Raw genomic sequence first — 18,335 nt, forward strand, 5'->3', positions numbered from 1 at the left:
TCTCTGGGCCGGCGGGCCCCTTAAGCCGCCGGGCCCCATAGCAACCGCACACCCTGCACGCCCCACTGTGCGGTATCAGTGCTGTCTCTAATGTGCGGTATCAGTGCTGTCTCTAATGTGCGGTATCAGTGCTGTCTCTAATGTACGGTATCAGTGCTGTATTTAATGTACGGTATCAGTGCTGTCTCTAATGTACTGTATCAGTGCTGTCTCTAATGTACTGTATCAGTGCTGTATTTAATGTGCGATATCAGTGCTGTCTCTAATGTGCTGTGCGGTATCAGTGCAGTCTCTAATGTACTGTATCAGTGCTGCTTTTTATGTACTGTATCAGTGCTGTATTTTATGTACTGTCTCTAATGTTCTGTATCAGTGCTGTCTCTAATGCGCCGGTATCAGTGCTGTCTCTAATGCGCCGGTATCAGTGCTGTCTCTAATGCGCCGGTATCAGTGCTGTCTCTAATGCGCCGGTATCAGTGCTGTCTCTAATGCGCCGGTATCAGTGCTGTCTCTAATGCGCCGGTATCAGTGCTGTCTCTAATGCGCCGTATCAGTGCTGTCTCTAATGTGCGGTATCAGAGCCTGATTCAGAGCCGGACGCAATTTGCGGACGGACGTTCTGAAAAAGGGGCAAGATATTTAAATTAAGCGCGAACCAGTCAGTGCGGTAGCAGTGCTGTCTCTAATGTACTGTGCGGTATCAGTGCTATATTTAGTGTTCTGTATCAGTGCTGTATTTAATGTGCAATATCAGTGCTGTCTCTAATGTACTGCATCAGTACTGTCTCTAATGTACTGTATCAGTGCTGTCTCTAATGTGCGGTATCAGTGCTGTCTCTAATGTGCGGTATCAGTGCTGTCTCTAATGTGCGGTATCAGTGCTGTCTCTAATGTACGGTATCAGTGCTGTATTTAATGTACGGTATCAGTGCTGTCTCTAATGTACTGTATCAGTGCTGTCTCTAATGTACTGTATCAGTGCTGTATTTAATGTGCGATATCAGTGCTGTCTCTAATGTGCTGTGCGGTATCAGTGCAGTCTCTAATGTACTGTATCAGTGCTGCTTTTTATGTACTGTATCAGTGCTGTATTTTATGTACTGTCTCTAATGTTCTGTATCAGTGCTGTCTCTAATGCGCCGGTATCAGTGCTGTCTCTAATGCGCCGGTATCAGTGCTGTCTCTAATGCGCCGGTATCAGTGCTGTCTCTAATGCGCCGGTATCAGTGCTGTCTCTAATGCGCCGGTATCAGTGCTGTCTCTAATGCGCCGTATCAGTGCTGTCTCTAATGTGCGGTATCAGAGCCTGATTCAGAGCCGGACGCAATTTGCGGACGGACGTTCTGAAAAAGGGGCAAGATATTTAAATTAAGTGCGAACCAGTCAGTGCGGTAGCAGTGCTGTCTCTAATGTACTGTGCGGTATCAGTGCTATATTTAGTGTTCTGTATCAGTGCTGTATTTAATGTGCAATATCAGTGCTGTCTCTAATGTACTGCATCAGTACTGTCTCTAATGTACTGTATCAGTGCTGTCTCTAATGTGCGGTATCAGTGCTGTCTCTAATGTACTGTATCAGTGCTGTCTCTAAGGTGCGGTATCAGTGCTGTCTCTAATGTACTGTGCGGTATCAGTGCTGTCTTTAATGTACTGTATCAGTGCTGTCTCTTATGTACTGTATCAGTGCTGTCTCTAATGTGCGGTATCAGTGCTGTCTCTAATGTGCGGTATCAGTGCTGGATTTAATGTACTGTATCAGTGCTGTCTCTAATGTGCGGTATCAGTGCTGGATTTAATGTACTGTATCAATGCTGTCTCTAATGTGCGGTATCAGTGCTGGATTTAATGTACTGTATCAGTGCTGTCTCTAATGTGCGGTATCAGTGCTGGATTTAGTGTACTGTATCAATGCTGTCTCTAATGTGCGGTATCAGTGCTGTCTCTAATGTACTGTGCGGTATCAGTGCTGTCTTTAATGTACTGTATCAGTGCTGTCTCTTATGTGCGGTATCAGTGCTGGATTTAGTGTACTGTATCAATGCTGTCTCTAATGTGCGGTATCAGTGCTGTCTCTAATGTACTGTGCGGTATCAGTGCTGTCTTTAATGTACTGTATCAGTGCTGTCTCTTATGTACTGTATCAGTGCTGTCTCTAATGTGTGGTATCAGTGCTGTATTTAATGTACTGTATCAGTGCTGTCTCTAATGTGCGGTATCAGTGCTGGATTTAATGTACTGTATCAATGCTGTCTCTAATGTGCGGTATCAGTGCTGTCTTTAATGTACTGTGCGGTATCAGTGCTGTCTTTAATGTACTGTATCAGTGCTGTCTCTTATGTACTGTATCAGTGCTGTCTCTAATGTACTGTATCAGTGCTGTCTCTAATGCGCCGGTATCAGTGCTGTCTCTAATGCGCCGGTATCAGTGCTGTCTCTAATGCGCCGGTATCAGTGCTGTCTCTAATGCGCCGGTATCAGTGCTGTCTCTAATGCGCCGGTATCAGTGCTGTCTCTAATGTGCGGGCAGTTCAGGCTAAAAGACAACCAAGTGACGTGGTCGATGACGCGGCTTTGTTAATTATGCACACCCTTAAAACGCCCGTTTTGACCGTTTGGCACGCCTGCGTTCGGATCTCCACTCCCCGTTTTCAAGCACCTTTCTCTGTTACCACCCACAAACGCCTCATCCTGTCACTCAAAATAGCAGGCATTCGCTATATTGCGAGCACACGATTTCTGACCGCACTGACTGGTTCGCGCATGCGTACTAAAACCCATACGCATGCGCAGATGTGCGAACATCGCTCGGAACAAACGAGCGGCCGCTTACGAGCGGCTTTGAATCAGGCCCACAGTGTTGTCTCCAATGTGCGGTATCAGTGCTGTCTCTAATATACTGTATCAGTGCTGTCTCTAATATGCGGTACCAGTGCTGTCTCTAATGTGTGTACCAGTACTGTCTCTAATGTGCGGTATCAGTGCTGTCCCTAATGTACTGTATTAGTGCTGTATTTAATGTTCTGTATCAGTGCTGTATTTAATGTATTGTATCAGTGCTGTCTCTAATGTACTGTATTAGTGCTGTATTTAATGTTCTGTATCAGTGCTGTATTTTATGTATTGTATCAGTGCTGTCTCTAATGTGCAGTATCAGTGCTGTCTCTAATGTGCAGTATGTGTGCTGTATTTAATGTGCAGTATCAATGCTGTCTCTAATGTGCGGTATCAGTGCTGTATTTTATGTACTGTATCAGTGCTGTCTCTAATGTACTGTATCAGTGCTGTCTCAGGGCTGTATTTAATGTACTGTATCAGTGATGTCTCTAATGTGCAGTATCAGTACCTGATTCACTATAGATCGCAATTCTGCTTATACGTACACACCACAGTTGATGATATCAATGGTGCTATGTTAATGTTTGCATTCACATAACGATCTTTGGGCTGCTCACTTTGGGAGATCAGCACTGTGGGTGACATGGCACAGCAGAAGTGAGTGGTGCTAGAAACTTGATGCGATTGCATCATCATGGCCATCCCCGATAGTCAATGGCACAATAACTGGCATTGAGAAGAGGGGACTGAGCCTGTATACGAGGCACAACAGGACCTGGTGTGGAAAAAAGCCATGGCTGCCGCATCATAGTAATTTGCATAATGATTCAGATACTCAGTAGTAGTACACATATATTCAAGTTTCACAAATCACATTAATCAGCACAGTCTGCTGGTGCATCCTAGTCACATCGCATTTCACCTAATGCTGGGTACACACTAGCTGACATATCGGCCGTTCAATTTATAGTCGCGTCCTCCTACACAGTACAGACTGGTGCTGAGTGACTGGCCGCCTCTGGCCTATGGCGGGACACTGCAGCTGCTGCCCCCCCATACCCGGGCAGTGTTGCTACAGACACTGCTGCATTGACCAGCACCACTAACCCCAAGCATCCAGTTCAATGATTGGCCAGCTGAGCTGTCTGTCATTCCCCACAGCAGTGATGGATGCAAATCATCAATAACACACACCATCGATAGTACCATGCCATCGATGTTAATCACCTATTGCAGAATCGACAGTTAACCCACCTATGGCCATCCCTACCCGCCATCATAATGGGAGGAGGGGACTGAAAGCTCTCACTATCCAGGACTCAACATGACTCGCAGCTTCCACAGAAACTAAGGTGACAGCTGGGATTATAGGACCTCATTCAGTCGGTCGCAAGCGCCGATGCACTCGCAACCGACTCGATGGTTAGCCCTGCGCACGCGCAGCGGCCGCACTGTGCATTGGCAAGCCCGGGAGCGAGAAACTCTCTCGCTCCGGCGCTCGCTACCAAAGGGGCGGCTGTCGATGTTGATTGACCGCTCACCCCGTTTGGGAGGCGGGCCGGTGGGGGTGGCAGCACAAATGGAGGCTTTCCTTTAGGAACGCTTGCCGTTTGTGGGCGGCTGCACGGAGTGGAAGCTCCCTGGGGCTTACGAGTACCGAGACCCAACCTTAGGGTCTGGTCGTAAGCCGCGATGGTGATGACCATCGCGACCGTCACCCTGGTAGCTAGCTAAGCTGTGAGTGGTACAGGAGAGAATGCGGGCAGATGTACTAAGCTATGGAGAGTGATAAACGACCAACTAATCAGCTCCTAACTGTCATTTTTCAAACAGCCTGTAACATAACATGTAAGGGAGCTGCATGGCTGGTAGTTTATCACTCTCCATTTTAATCATTTTCCAGAGCTTTGCTTAGTACATCTCCCCCAATGTCTGAAGGGGAGGCAGCACATGGGCTTATTGATGACCATCGGGGATCAGCCACCAATGTTTTATCATCAGTTGTGAAACCACTCACCATCAGACCATCGATGGATGTTAACCATCAATGGCCACCCCTACATGGAATGGGATGAGGAGGAAATGCAGTGTGTTCTCCCTTCCTATGCTGCTGGGAAGGTAAATATTTGTTTTCTTTTCTGTGAGTGAAGGACATGTATAGAGTTCCACTCAGTGGGCGGCATGTGGGGAGTGCCAGTGAGCGGGAGGCATGTGAGGAGTGCCAGTGAGTGGGAGGCATGTGGGGAGTGCCAGTGAGTGGACGGCATGTGGGGAGTGCCAGTGAGTGGGCGGTATGTGAGGAGTGCCAGTGAGTGGGAGGCATGTGGGGAGTGCCAGTGAGTGGGACGCATGTGGGGAGTGCCAGTGAGCGGGTGGCACGTGGGGAGTGCCAGTGAGCGGGTGGCACGTGGGGAGTGCCAGTGAGTGGGCGGCACGTGGGGAGTGCCAGTGAGTGGGTGGCATGTGGGGAGACATGAGGGGCATGTGGGAAAGTCTGAGTACACACCTACCACCTGTCCTAAATAACGGACCTCTAAAGTGTCAGGGCTTATTTTGTCCAGATTTGCGCATATTAAAATTTTGTGGAGATGTCTAAATGCATGTTGGCATGTGGAAAGGTCTGAGTGGCAATCAGGGATGTCTGAGGGGCATATGGGGAATACGAGGAGTGAGTAAAATAGATGGTCGGTATGTAATGGGATTGGAGTGGCATGTGGGAAGTATGTGGGGTGATCTGAGTGCCATGTGACAGAGCTTTGGAGTAGAGGTAGGACCAGAGGGCTTGTGGGGGCATTTTATGTCAAGTGGAAGTCATAGAGCATATATGGCCATTTTATAGCAAGCGGGGGTGTATTAGCACATGGTGGCATTTTGCTGGGCGGCGTGCCTGGCCAAACGGAGGCGTTCCAGTCGGAACGCTTGCCGTTTGGGGGCGGCCCCACTGACATCATTGCTGATGTCAGTGGGGAACTTCCTGCTCGAACAGGAAGTTCCCTGGGGCTTACGAGTGCCCAGACCCTACCCTAGGGTCTGGTCGTAAGCCCTGATGGTCTTAACCATCGCGACCATCACCCATGTCGGTCGTTAGAGCTGTGGGTGTTAACTCACAGCTTAACGATCGACAAGGAGGCGGCCATTCAGGATGCAAGCGGCCGCCCTGATTCAGAGCGACCGCTTGCATCTAACGACCGCCTCTGAATGAGGCCCTAAGTCTCACATTAATTTGTTAAAGCTAACCCAGGGGAAAGAGAACCACCGCACTAGCAAATAACAACTAAGTACCCAATATTCCAATAAATATAAATAATATTTGGCTGGGGAGCTGCCACAGACGATATGGAAAACCATATGTATAGAAATCAGAAGAAGGATTGTTATGTAATAGTGCACAAATATAATATACAATAAAATGTAACTTTAAAAAAATCTTGTTCAGTGAAATATTAAAATCATATAAAAAGATTGAGAAGTGAATTAAAGAAATGTGATATATGAAAATATTACACCGACACACTGTATGCTGCAATAATATTGTAAATAGATCACTGTTTTATATTATGAGTATCTATGACTCCCAATACTGATCTATGTATAAATACATTTGAGTATCTAGGTGGAAGTAGGATTACAATCGGTGAGCGGAGCAAATAAATACATTATAATCCAAGTGTCTGTGTGTATCTTATTATATTCCTATGGGATGTAGTCACATAGTAACACAAGGAGTAGTATGACTAGCTGGCCCTTGAGATGATCTAATACTGAGTGCGCTGTAACGCGTCTCCAGTGTTGTAGATTTCCGTACTTAATAATAGCTCCTGACTCCTATTAACACTAGTGCAAAAACGACAGTAAAAGTAGCTGCCCCCTATGAATGATCTTAATACTGGCCGTGCTATGATCGGGTCTCTAGTGCCCCTGTTCTTATATAGCTTCTACATCCTATTCTCATTAGTACATTTCAACACAAAGTCAATTGGTAGTAGCAGCAGTGGTCAGCGTGCAACGTGGTTACTTTGTGAGTGAGGGTATGTGTAATAAAACCATTAAACATATTGTATGTGAGTCTTATTTTTTTTTAAGATTTATTTTGCAGGTGAATAGAAGTAGCAGCAGGCCCTTAATGTCCCGCATGCTGGTACTTGTGGTTCTCCAAGTACCAGTATGCGGCGGAGACTTGCTGGGACCTCTAATTCTCCTGTAAAGGGCAACATTATTTGAACTATTTTTTACACGTGACCATCAACTCGGCGCACACACAGCCCAGGGGTGCAGGGGATAACCCGGTGCTGGTTCTATAAAATACGGGGGGCCCTACTTGTTTTATTCCCTGTATTTTTGGAACTATGACTGGTCCAAGAGCCTGGTGTTGGATCAATAAATACAGGGAAACCTTACACATTTTACCCCTGTATTTTTTTTTACCAGGGCTGGCTCAACGAGCCAATTTCTCTCAGATTTTTTCCTTTTTTTTAAAAAAAACTTTTACACAGAATCATGCATGGTTCTCGCTGATCTGTGAATACTTCAGTCCAACTCACACCTTGCAATATTTTTTTCAATCCCGGGATTCAGGATTGAAAAAAACGTCAATCCCAGGATTCCAGAGATTGGTTTCATTTTGAAAAAAAAAAGTCTGCCGCCCAGCCCTCACGGTGACTTGCCAGGCTGCAAAACGGCGAGGCTTCACAATGCGGTCCTTGTAGAGGGGTGAGCCGCTGCGCAGCCCTGCATCCGCCCACCCAACCTCTCTGACAGTGCACACAGCCTTGGGAGCCCGGAGCGGGGAGCTGGACAGCGGTTACTAGGGAGGGACGTGGGCTCCCTCCCTAATCACCGATGCTAGGGAGGTCAATCCTGGGATTGGAAGCTTTCAATCCTGGACATTTTTAGGTCAAAATCCCGGGATACTGACGATCCCGAGATTGGCCTCCCTACTCATACCCTATTACATGTGCGAGTTGCAGGACAAACCATTAATGGGAGATCACAGATGTTAAACATCGGTGTCTGATCCCTGATGGTGACGACCATGTGCTGTGCACAAAGACACCATTGATGATGGCAAACCATCGATGGCAGAGCCGTGGATGGTCATCCCTACATAGAATCTCAAGATGAGTCTGGGGATGAGAAATATTTCCTTGCATACGAGAGAGGACATGAAGTTCTTCATTTGATCTGAAATCCCCCCAAAAAAGAATGAAACTACATGGGGAATCGTCTGGGAAATGCAAAGTAGTCACTTTAATCTGATTTCACCTTATTCAGCAGAGGCTCTATAAAGAGATCCGCCTCAGTATGGATAAGTGAATTTGGCAGCGAGAACTTGAGACTTTGATTTAAATTTTATTTATTTTTTGAAGTTTACAACAGTGATGGAGATAAGGAGGTCATCTGCACAAGCTGCACCCTTATGGTGGGAAGGTTCAACTGCCTCTATCTTTCTGAGCTAAACCCGTCCAATAGGAGAATAGGCTCACAGGTAAAGCATTTGCACTTTAAGGTGATACGTTATGTACTAGGCTATTAGAGTAATCATAGATATCTGTCCCAACACAGTGTACCAAATTGCAGAGCGTTTCATCATTTCTTATAGTCCTCTGCAGGAAACAATATTCTGGTCATTATGTGAAGTGGGACAGAGACACAGCAACGACCACAGCGACCACCGCTGTCTGCTACCATTGTAAGTAAGGGGAAGATCACTAGCAGCTTCAGAATAATTGATGCCAACTCTGCCGGTCCGGAGATAAAATGGGTGTCCCCCTACAGTAGGAACCGTCATGGTACCAGACCATTTTTACCAATCTGCAAAGATCTCATGAATGCACCAGAATATGGTAAAGGAAAAAAAAAGTGTGACCTGCTCCATCGCACATTACATGTTACCTCTTTCGTTGCAATAGAAGATCCTACATACAGTATAAGATTAATCAGATTATTAAAATGACCTCACCAGCCCGGGATGAGCCAATCACAGCCTTTGTAGCAGTCACCTGATCTTACAGAGGGTTATAGATACTCAGTAGGAAAGATCCAAGCAATCCAAACCCATAGATATAGATCACGTCACCGTGTGGCGAGAGGAGGGCGGCAGGCTGCTTGTAATAAAGGGTAACCCTGCTTGGCATCACCTGTATTTGTTACTGGCACTGTGTGCATCCTGGACATGTTGTATATTGTGTGTGTTACTTAGAAGCCACATGTGGGATCAGTAGTCACCGATATACTCTGTATCAAATGCCTGATGGAGAGGCAGGGGCAGAACTGTGGGAGACAATGGAGGCGCCTGCCGCCGGGCTCCAGCTCTGAAGGGGCACCTCCTCAATTGTCCACAACATATTCACCCCAGTTAGGGCTGTAACTATGTACCCGGAGTGTACCGTCACAGCCGCACAATACATGGCACCCCTTCCCGGCACCTGGGAAGCCACCATACACTAGTGGAGAGCTCCATGTCAGACCATCAGCTGCTGCCTTCATCTAGCTATAGCCTGTCTGCATGAGAATTGCTACATTACATCGTCAACGACTGTGATGGGGGGGGCACCAAATTATAACTTGCTTCCGGGCATCTGGGATGAACTTACGCCACTGTGGAGAGGTGAGCGCAATTCATGCGCGGCTGCGATTTCTTACATAATCACAATAGCGATAACAAGCAAATGCCAGTTTCAGCATTCACCTTCTGTAACAGAGCGTGACAGGCCGAGGGAACCCTGAGACGCCCACTTCCATCATCTGAGCACAGTGCAGACCCGCTGGTAGTAATGAGCACTCCACCAGCCATGCACCATCGGCCCATCCCTCAGTGTATCCATCTGAAGCCCCTCTGTGGCTGCGGTACTGAGAGAGGCGGCATTTGCACGTCCATGACACTCCCATGATACGTCCATAGGTTGGCCTCATTTTGCATTCACTTCAGGTCACCTAACTGAGATGATTTGCTCTAGCCTTTTCTAAGGATACCAGTTCTGAAAGCAACTGTGACAGTTATCGCTGATAGGTTCGACAATGCGCAGTTCTGGTTTTACAGACTTTCGCACAGTAGACAAACATCGCTCAACTGCGCAAAACATTCACCTCAGGACCCCATGTCCCCCTAAAGGAGCTACTGTCACTTAAGGTAACCAGGGTACCCAGATGACTGGTGGCACTCAGAATTTTGCAGGACTTCCTATACTAGGGCAGTGGTTCTCAAACTCGGTCCTCAGGACCCCACACAGGTCACATTTTCCAGGTCTCCTGGCAGGTGCACAGGTGTAGTCATTACTGACACATTTTAAAAGATCCACAGGTGGGGCTAATTATTTCACTAGTGATTCTGTGAGGAGACCTGGAAAACATGCACTGTTTGGGGTCCTGAAGACCGAGTTTGAGAACCTGTGCACTAGGTGTCTACCAAAGTGTGCTGGTAGGTACAGAGCATTACTACTGTGGGAATCTCAAGGTGCCCAGATATCAGGTTGATTAAGCGATTTTGTCTGATAACTCAGCCTTCTGTAACCAAACTCCCACAGTAGGCCTACTGCTTATGTCAGGTATGAGGGGGGCTCAGGGACAGCGAAAAGTCTTTGAAATTGAATACGGTGTAAAACCAAAACCTGCGAAAATGACGTTATCAGTACGAAAACATAGCAAAAACTGAGTTTTCGCTCCATATTGAATATGTATATATATTGTAACACGACCGAACTAGGGGTCCCTCTCCTAGGGTAGATGGACTCCCTCTTCACATACACAGCAGCCGGAAAAATAATACACCAGTCTGGGGTCTCGTGCTAACTGGTCGGCACCAGTCTTTATTGTGCAATGGAAAATGAAAACAAAACATAAAAGTAAACGCTAGCCCGTCTGGGCGCTAACTAGACAAGAGGTTCCCTCTCTAAAGAAATAGTGGGGCCTACTGCCTCCACCATCAACACAAGTGCATGCACAAAACCTTACAGGTAGTTTTCACCGAGTGTCTCTGAGCCAGCCAGTCTGCTTGCTCTCCCAGGTGTGAGACACTAGCTTACAATCCCACACAGCCTATATCAGCCAGTTCCAAGTGCAGACCCTAATGAGCAAGCTAACATGCCTAAAAACCAAAATCTGTAGTGGGTTGTGGATGGAGCCCACCCTGTCCTCACATCCACACCCCCAGGTCCCAAACCGGCTTTTCCAAAAGCCGAAACTCAAATCTGCTTCACTGCAGACTTTAGGCCCCCATACATCAGAGATGGATTGCAGCAATCCTGCAATTTGCAATTGATTGTGTATAAAAATCTGCAATGTATGGGCTTCACAGATCGCAGATTGCAACCAAAAAGTGATTGGAATTGTTTAATCAGATTGTCCAACATGTTGGATTTCACAGATCGATTGGGGCTGTAGATTGCTAGTGTATGGACATGATCAGCAGATTTGCAGACCGTTTCTAGCAAAATGATGGGCCTTTCAAGATTGCCAGATCTGTGTTTGCTGCAATCGATCTGCAAATCACTGAAAAAGATCTGTAGTGTATGGGTGCAGATTGCTCGATTGGGAAATCCTAAGATCAGGCAATAAATCTTCAAATTGTTCAATTGTGGTTTTCAGATTGCTGATGTATAGGGGGGGGCCTTTTCTCCTGGGGTTTTGTAGAACAGATAGGTCAAAAACCTAGGGCAAATGTATACAGGCCCCCATACATAAGCAATCTGAAAACCACAATTGAACAATTTGAAGATTTATTGCCTGATTTTAGGATTTCCCAATTGAGCAATCTGCACCCATACACTACAGATCTTTTTCAGTGATTTGCAGATCGATTGCAGCAAACACAGATCTGGCAATCTTGAAAGGCCCATCATTTTGCTAGAAACGGTCTGCAAATCTGCTGATCATGTCCATACACTAGCAATCTACAGCCCCAATCGATCTGTGAAATCCAACATGTTGGACAATCTGATTAAACAATTTCAATCACTTTTTGGTTGCAATCTGAGATCTATGAAGCCCATACATTGCAGATTTTTATACACAATCGATTGCAAATTGCACGATTGCTGCAATCCATCTCTGATGTATGGGGGCCTTACCACTGATCCTATCACAATATATATATATATTCTATATGTATGCAGGGCTATTGGCACATGGGTGTGCTAGCCTCTAAGATTATAGTTATCTGCAAACTGTTTGAAAGTTTGTGTGATGTATAGATTTACCCGCATTGGGATTGGTTGCTAGGCAACGCCCATTTCCGGAGCTCCGTGTTTCTGGTCAGATTAACAATAATGCTGCATATAATAGACAGGGGGTTGGTATGTAAGGATTTAAGTGATATTGTATTGAGAGTATATATGTATTAGACCATATTAAGTGTTTATTAGCTAATATTGTGTGTTTAAGGTTTTAACGTTTTTTGGATGACGCCACTTCCGGTGTCGCCCCATGTGATGTTGTTATGTGGGTATTTAAAGGAGGGTGGCTTACACTATGGAGTTTACTGTTGTCTTGTCCTATGTTTGGGTTCACAAGTCCTGAGGAGGGTCATCTAGCATGACCGAAACGTTGACTTGTTTTGTGCCTGCAATGTGAATAAATCTACTATTTAACAGAAGTCCTGGTGAGTGCTCTCAATTTTTTTTTGCTATAATATAATTATATATATATATATATATATATATATATATATACTAGACTGCAATACAAGTATCAAGTATTTATTTAGTGTGTGGCTAATAAATGTACTTTAACAATAAAAAGCTGCTATACATGAAAGTGCATGTAATACATAATTGCTGTAATTTAGATCAATGCACAAACTATACAAATGATTATTTCAACACTATAAGTACCAACCAAATGATGAAACATGTCTGAATGATAGTGAACAATCAGTGAATGATAACAAGTCTTTCATTTTTAAAAGTATATTTACAACAGTAACAATATTTGAGGGGAAATCTTTAGCTAAGCAGCTGTATCACAATTAAAGGACGGGACATGGGGGGATGGGGCACATATGTAACACAAACAGTAATCATCTTCTTTCTCATTACAAAACAGAGCAACATTAGTGCCCCATGCAGTACACAGCTTAATACTGTACGGACAGAGAATGGCTGAGACATCAATGGTTTCATAGAGGCTGTTCAAGGGAGGCGCAGAAGTTTAGAAAAGACGCCATCTGCTGTTTGACAACAGACATTACACGGTCAAGCGAGTCAGTTTGTTGTAAAAGATGTTGTGCAACTAACGTGTCCTTATTGCTGATGGACACAGATGCCATACAGACTGGGAGTCTCTGAATGGAACATGTGATGTCGGCGCAGCTCGGCATCACATATGTCATCCGTGTCCGTGGCAACAAGGACACGTTGAGGGTGACCAGGCGTCGGAATGCGTCGCATTGGGGCAGGGGAAGAGCTTGCCGTGGTGCACACTTCTAGGGGTAAATAGCCGATATATATACAGCCATGGCCAAAAGTTTTGAGAATGTCACAAGTTTTGGTTTTCACAAAAGTTTGCTGCTTCAGTGTTTTTAGACCTTTTTGTCAGATGTTACTATGGTATACTGAAGTAACATTACAAGCATTTCATAAGTGCCAAAGGCTTTCATTGACAATTACATTAAGTTTATGCAAAGAGACAATATTTGCAGTGTTGACCCTTCTTTTTCAAGACCTCTGCAATTCACCCTGGCATGCTGTCAATCAACTTCTGGGCCACGTACTGACTGATGGCCGCCCATTCTTGCCTAATCAATGCTTGGAGTTTGTCAGAATATGTGGGTGTTTGTTTGTCCACCCGCCTCTTGAGGATTGACCACAAGTTCTCAATGGGATTAAGGTCTGGGGAGTTTCCTGGCCATGGACCCAAAATTGATGTTTTGTTCTCCGAGCCACTTAGTTACCACTTTTGCCTTATGGCAAGGTGCTCCATCATGCTGGAAAAGGCATTGTTCATCACCAAACTGTTCTTGGATGGTTGGGAGAAGTTGCTGTTGGAGGATGTTTTGGTACCATTCTTTATTCATGACTGTGAGGCAAAATTGTGAGTGATCCCACTCCCATGGCAGAGAAGCAACCCCACACATGAATGGTCTCAGGATGGTTTACTGTTGGCATGACACAGGACTGATGGTAGCGATCACCTTTCCTTCCCCGGACAAGTGTTTTTCCAGATGCCCCAAACAATCTGAAAGGGGATTCATCAGAGAAAATAACTTTACCCCAGTCCTCAGCAGTCTAATCCCTGTACCTTTGCAGAATATCAGTCTGTCCCTAATGTTTTTCCTGGAGAGAAAAGTGACTTCTTTGCTGCCTTTCTTGACACCAGGCCATCCTCCAAAAGTCTTCGCCTTGCTGTGTGTGCAGATGCACTCACACCTGCCTGCTGCCATTCCTGAGCAAGCTCTGCACTGGTGGGGCCCCGATCCTACAGCTGAATCAACTTTAGAAGACGGTCCTGAAGCTTGCTGGACGTTCTTGGGCGCCCTGAAGCCTTCTTCACAACTATTGAACCTCTCTCCTTGAAGTTCTTGATGATCCGATAAATGGTTGATTTAGGTCCAATCAGACCAGCACCAATATTCTTGCCTGTGAAACCCTTTTTGTGCAAAGCAATTTATTTATTACCAGTTATTTTTAGCGCACACATATTTGCCCATTCACAGCAGTCCCTGCCCCAGTGGAGCTTACAATCTATATTCCCTAACACACGCTTACATTCTTGTTGGGAGCCAATTAACCTACCAGTATATTTTTGGAGTGTGGGACGAAACCGGAGTACCCGGAGGAAACCCACATAAGTACAGGGAGAATATACAAACTCTGCACAGTTTGTGCCATGGTGGGAATTGAACCCACAACCTCAGTGCTGTGAGGCTGTAACAGGGTCCATTACACCGTCTCTGCTGCCCAATGACGACTGCACGTGTTTCATTGCAGGTAACCATGGTTAACAGAGGAAGAACAATGACTTAAAGCACCACCCTCCTTTTAAAGCTTCCAGTCTGTTATTCTAACTCAATCAGTATGACAGTGTGATCTCTAGTCTTGTCCGTGTCAAGACTCTCACCTGTGAGAACGAGAGAACTGACATGTCAGCTGGTCCTTTTGTGGCAGGGCTGAAATTCAGTGGAAATTGTTTTTGGGATTAAGTTCATTGTCATGGCAAAGAGGGACTTTGCAATTAATTGCAATTCATCTGATCACTCTTCTTGACATTCTCTAGTATATGCAAATTGCCATAATAAAAGCTGAAGCAGCAGACTTTGTGAAAACTAATACTTGTGTCATTCTCAAAACTTTTGCCCATGGCTGTATATAAATATAACAAAGCCATATAGAATTGGGAGCATATATATTAAAAGAAAATAGCCATATCTCATAAATTTGCATTTACACTTTGGCCTCAATGTCGTAGCTTCATAAAAAAAAAAAAAAAAAACTCAGTGAGACCGCTACAGGTGACAAAATTAATATCAACTATATCCCATGGATCACACTAATAGAATAAGAGGATCTACAATACATTGCACTTGAGCAATCTGTCAGCGTTTTAGGCTAATGACACATATTACACCTTTCTCTATAATTATATAATTGCTTGTCAATACATTGCCTAACCCCAATAAATCAGTGATGAAAATATGAGAGTATATCATATATTATGCCAACTTTTATTTGCAACCAGCCTGTTTTATGTCCATCATCTCACAGATATTGCATTACTTGTGTGTGGATTTTCTGGTGTTTAGCAAGATAACATTTATGTGTATAATATTTCTCACACTCAGAACATGGAAATGGCTTCTCCCCTGTGTGGCTTAGCTGATGTGTATTAAGAGTTGATTTATTGGAAAAACATTTCCCACATTCAGGACATGGAAACGGCTTTTCACCTGTGTGAGTTCTCTGATGCAAATGAAGATTCCTTTTTTGTGCAAAACATTTTCCACACTCAGAGCATGGAAACGGCTTCTCACCCGTGTGAGTTCTCTGATGCCTATGAAGATCCTTTTTTTGTGCAAAACATTTTCCACACTCAGGGCATGGAAACGGTTTCTCACCTGTGTGAGTTCTGTGATGCTTAAGTAGCTCTGCTTTCATTGTATAACATTTCCCACACTCAGAACATAGAAATGGCCTCCCACCTGTATGAGTTCTCCGATGTGCAATACGATATGATTTACACGCAAAACATTTCCCACACTCAGGGCATGGAAATGGCTTCTCGCCCGTGTGAGTTCTCTGATGGCTATGAAGATAATTTTTTTGTGCAAAGGATCTCCCACACTCAGAGCATGGAAACGGCTTCTCACCTGTGTGAGTTCTGTGATGCTTACGAAGATCTGCTTTCAATGTAAAACGTTTCTCACACTCGGAACATGGAAAGGGTTTCTCTCCTGTGTGAGTTCGCTGATGTGCAATAAGAGCCGATTTATCTTTAAAACATTTCCCACACTCAGAACATGCAAATGGCCGCTCACCAGTGTGAGTTCTCTCATGTACAACTAAGCGCGACTTATGTAGAAAACATTTATCACATTCAGAACAGGAAAATGTTTTGCGACTTGTACTACACAAAGCGATATCGGCATCATCAGTAGAACATTCCTCATTATCAGAGGGATCAGGTGACACATCAGCACTACCATGTACACCATGCATATTTAGGGTAAGGGGGTTTTCTCCAGGAGAATTTTCTGTGATGTTGTCATCTTCTACTTTCAAATCTGAAAACAAAATGGGATATCCATCAGCGGTGCTCCTGCTATCACGTCCTTGTGCTGGAGATAAAATAAATGTATGGAAATAGATATCTGGTATTTACACGAGGGAGCATTTTGTTTTATTTTATTAGTCAATTAAAGAAAATTACTTGGTAAAACTAAAACAAGAGATATGGTAAGAACTTACCTTTGTTATCTCTGTTTCTACGAAGTCCATAGGGTTGACCTTGGGGTATAGGTTGGAAACCAAATCCGGGCACCACGCAGTTAAAGCTTTCAGCTCCCAGGATGCACTGGGTCCACTCTCCCTATAACCCCGCTCCCAAGCCAGAGGCACCTGAGTTTGTAAGTAGCCAAAGGCCGGAGCAGGGAGGAAAGAGAGAGAAGACTGGAACACTCAAGAACCATACTCACAGAGGAGACGTGAAACCGGTGACCAGTAACACGGCCCATATGAAGCCAGGTGCGTCAGGGTGGGCGCCCTGTCGACCCTATGGACTTTGTAGAAACAGAGATAACAAAGGTAAGTTCTTACCATATCTCTTGTTTTCTACTTCAGGGTCCACAGGGTTGACCTTGGGGATGTCCCAAAGCAGTCCTTATAAGAGTGGGTACGCTCCTGTGCTGAGGGGAGAATCCGTTGCCCAAAGGAAGCATCCCGAGAGGCAAAGGAATCCAATGCATAGAACCTTAAAAAGGTGTGGCCACCTTGCAAGGCAGAACAGCCGAGGCGCCACAGCAAAAACAAGCATCAATAACAGAATGGCCTTCCTATGGGGAGGCCCCTGAGAAAGACATATGCAGCCATCCAGCCAACATCTGGTTATAGGCTGGCCACCCTTTCCTGTGAAAACCAGAAATCTCAGACCACAAATAAGGAGTCTGATTTCCCTAAGGAACTTGAACGGATCACATAAATCCGAAGAGACCGGACCACAGTCAGTCAATGAGGCCACAGCAGCCGAGAGGACTGGAGACTGAATGGCAGTACCATAAGTTCCAGAATAATATAGAACCCAAAAACCACTTTAGGAAGAGACACCAGTCGAGTGCAACTCACACCCTGACATGATGAACCATCCAGAAGAGGGAGCCACATGAGAAAGCACCCAATTCCGACACTCCTGGCGGATGCAAACGCAGAGAGAGAGAGCCTAAGCAATAGACCATGTAATGGCTATCACAACTAGTGGTTCAATTGAATGTCCCCAGAGGGAACGAAGAACCACCACATAATCCAGAAAACACTCTGAAGGATGAACAGGATACCAGAGTGGAGCAATTCCACATCCGAACCATACTGACAGTGTAGAGATCCACACCGTCAGGAAGGCCAGGCGGAGGGTGAGACTCAAGCCATCTGGAAAGAATGCCAGAATATCTGGAAATCCTGAACACCGGAGGATCGTAGCGACAGGCATGATACCATAAGAATTACGCATGCCACAGTCTGTGGTAGATCCCAGCAAAAGCTGATCTATGTGCTCTAATCATCTCAATGATGACAGAGCCAGGGAAGCCTTAGGACCACCGTAGGGACGTAGTCAAAGACAAACGATCCAGACCGGAGAAAACAGGTACACAAAGTGGAAGGACCACTTCACTGACAATGCATCACTGAAGGTTGCTTCAGTACCACAAGAGCCGGACTCTAACATCGGTAGCGTGTGATAGAGACCGAAAGGCCATGAGGACCTCCTCTGCTCACTAGGAGTTGAAACCTCTCTAGGAAAAAAGACCAGTCCCAGGAAAGCACGTCGTGACAGCTGAGGAAGTCCGCTTCCCAATGGAGA

At 45.3% G+C, this 18,335-nt stretch overlaps 1 protein-coding gene across 2 annotated transcripts in view; it reads right to left on the minus strand.

Moving 5' to 3' along the window:
* Positions 1–11,863: 11,863 nt before the first annotated feature.
* The window catches only part of LOC148507967 (uncharacterized), a 49,315-nt gene continuing 42,843 nt past the window's right edge, over positions 11,864–18,335 (minus strand). For both annotated transcript variants that reach the window (XM_088445134.1, XM_088445133.1), the window contains exon 4: positions 11,864–16,545. In XM_088445134.1, coding sequence (XP_088301260.1) covers positions 15,524–16,545 — 1,022 coding nt within the window. In that variant the 3' untranslated portion in view covers positions 11,864–15,523. The remainder of the gene's footprint in view (positions 16,546–18,335) is intronic.

Source organism: Taudactylus pleione, unplaced genomic scaffold, assembly GCF_031769625.1.
Source record: "Taudactylus pleione unplaced genomic scaffold, aTauple2 ptg000377l, whole genome shotgun sequence".
NCBI classification, from domain to species: domain Eukaryota; kingdom Metazoa; phylum Chordata; class Amphibia; order Anura; family Myobatrachidae; genus Taudactylus; species Taudactylus pleione.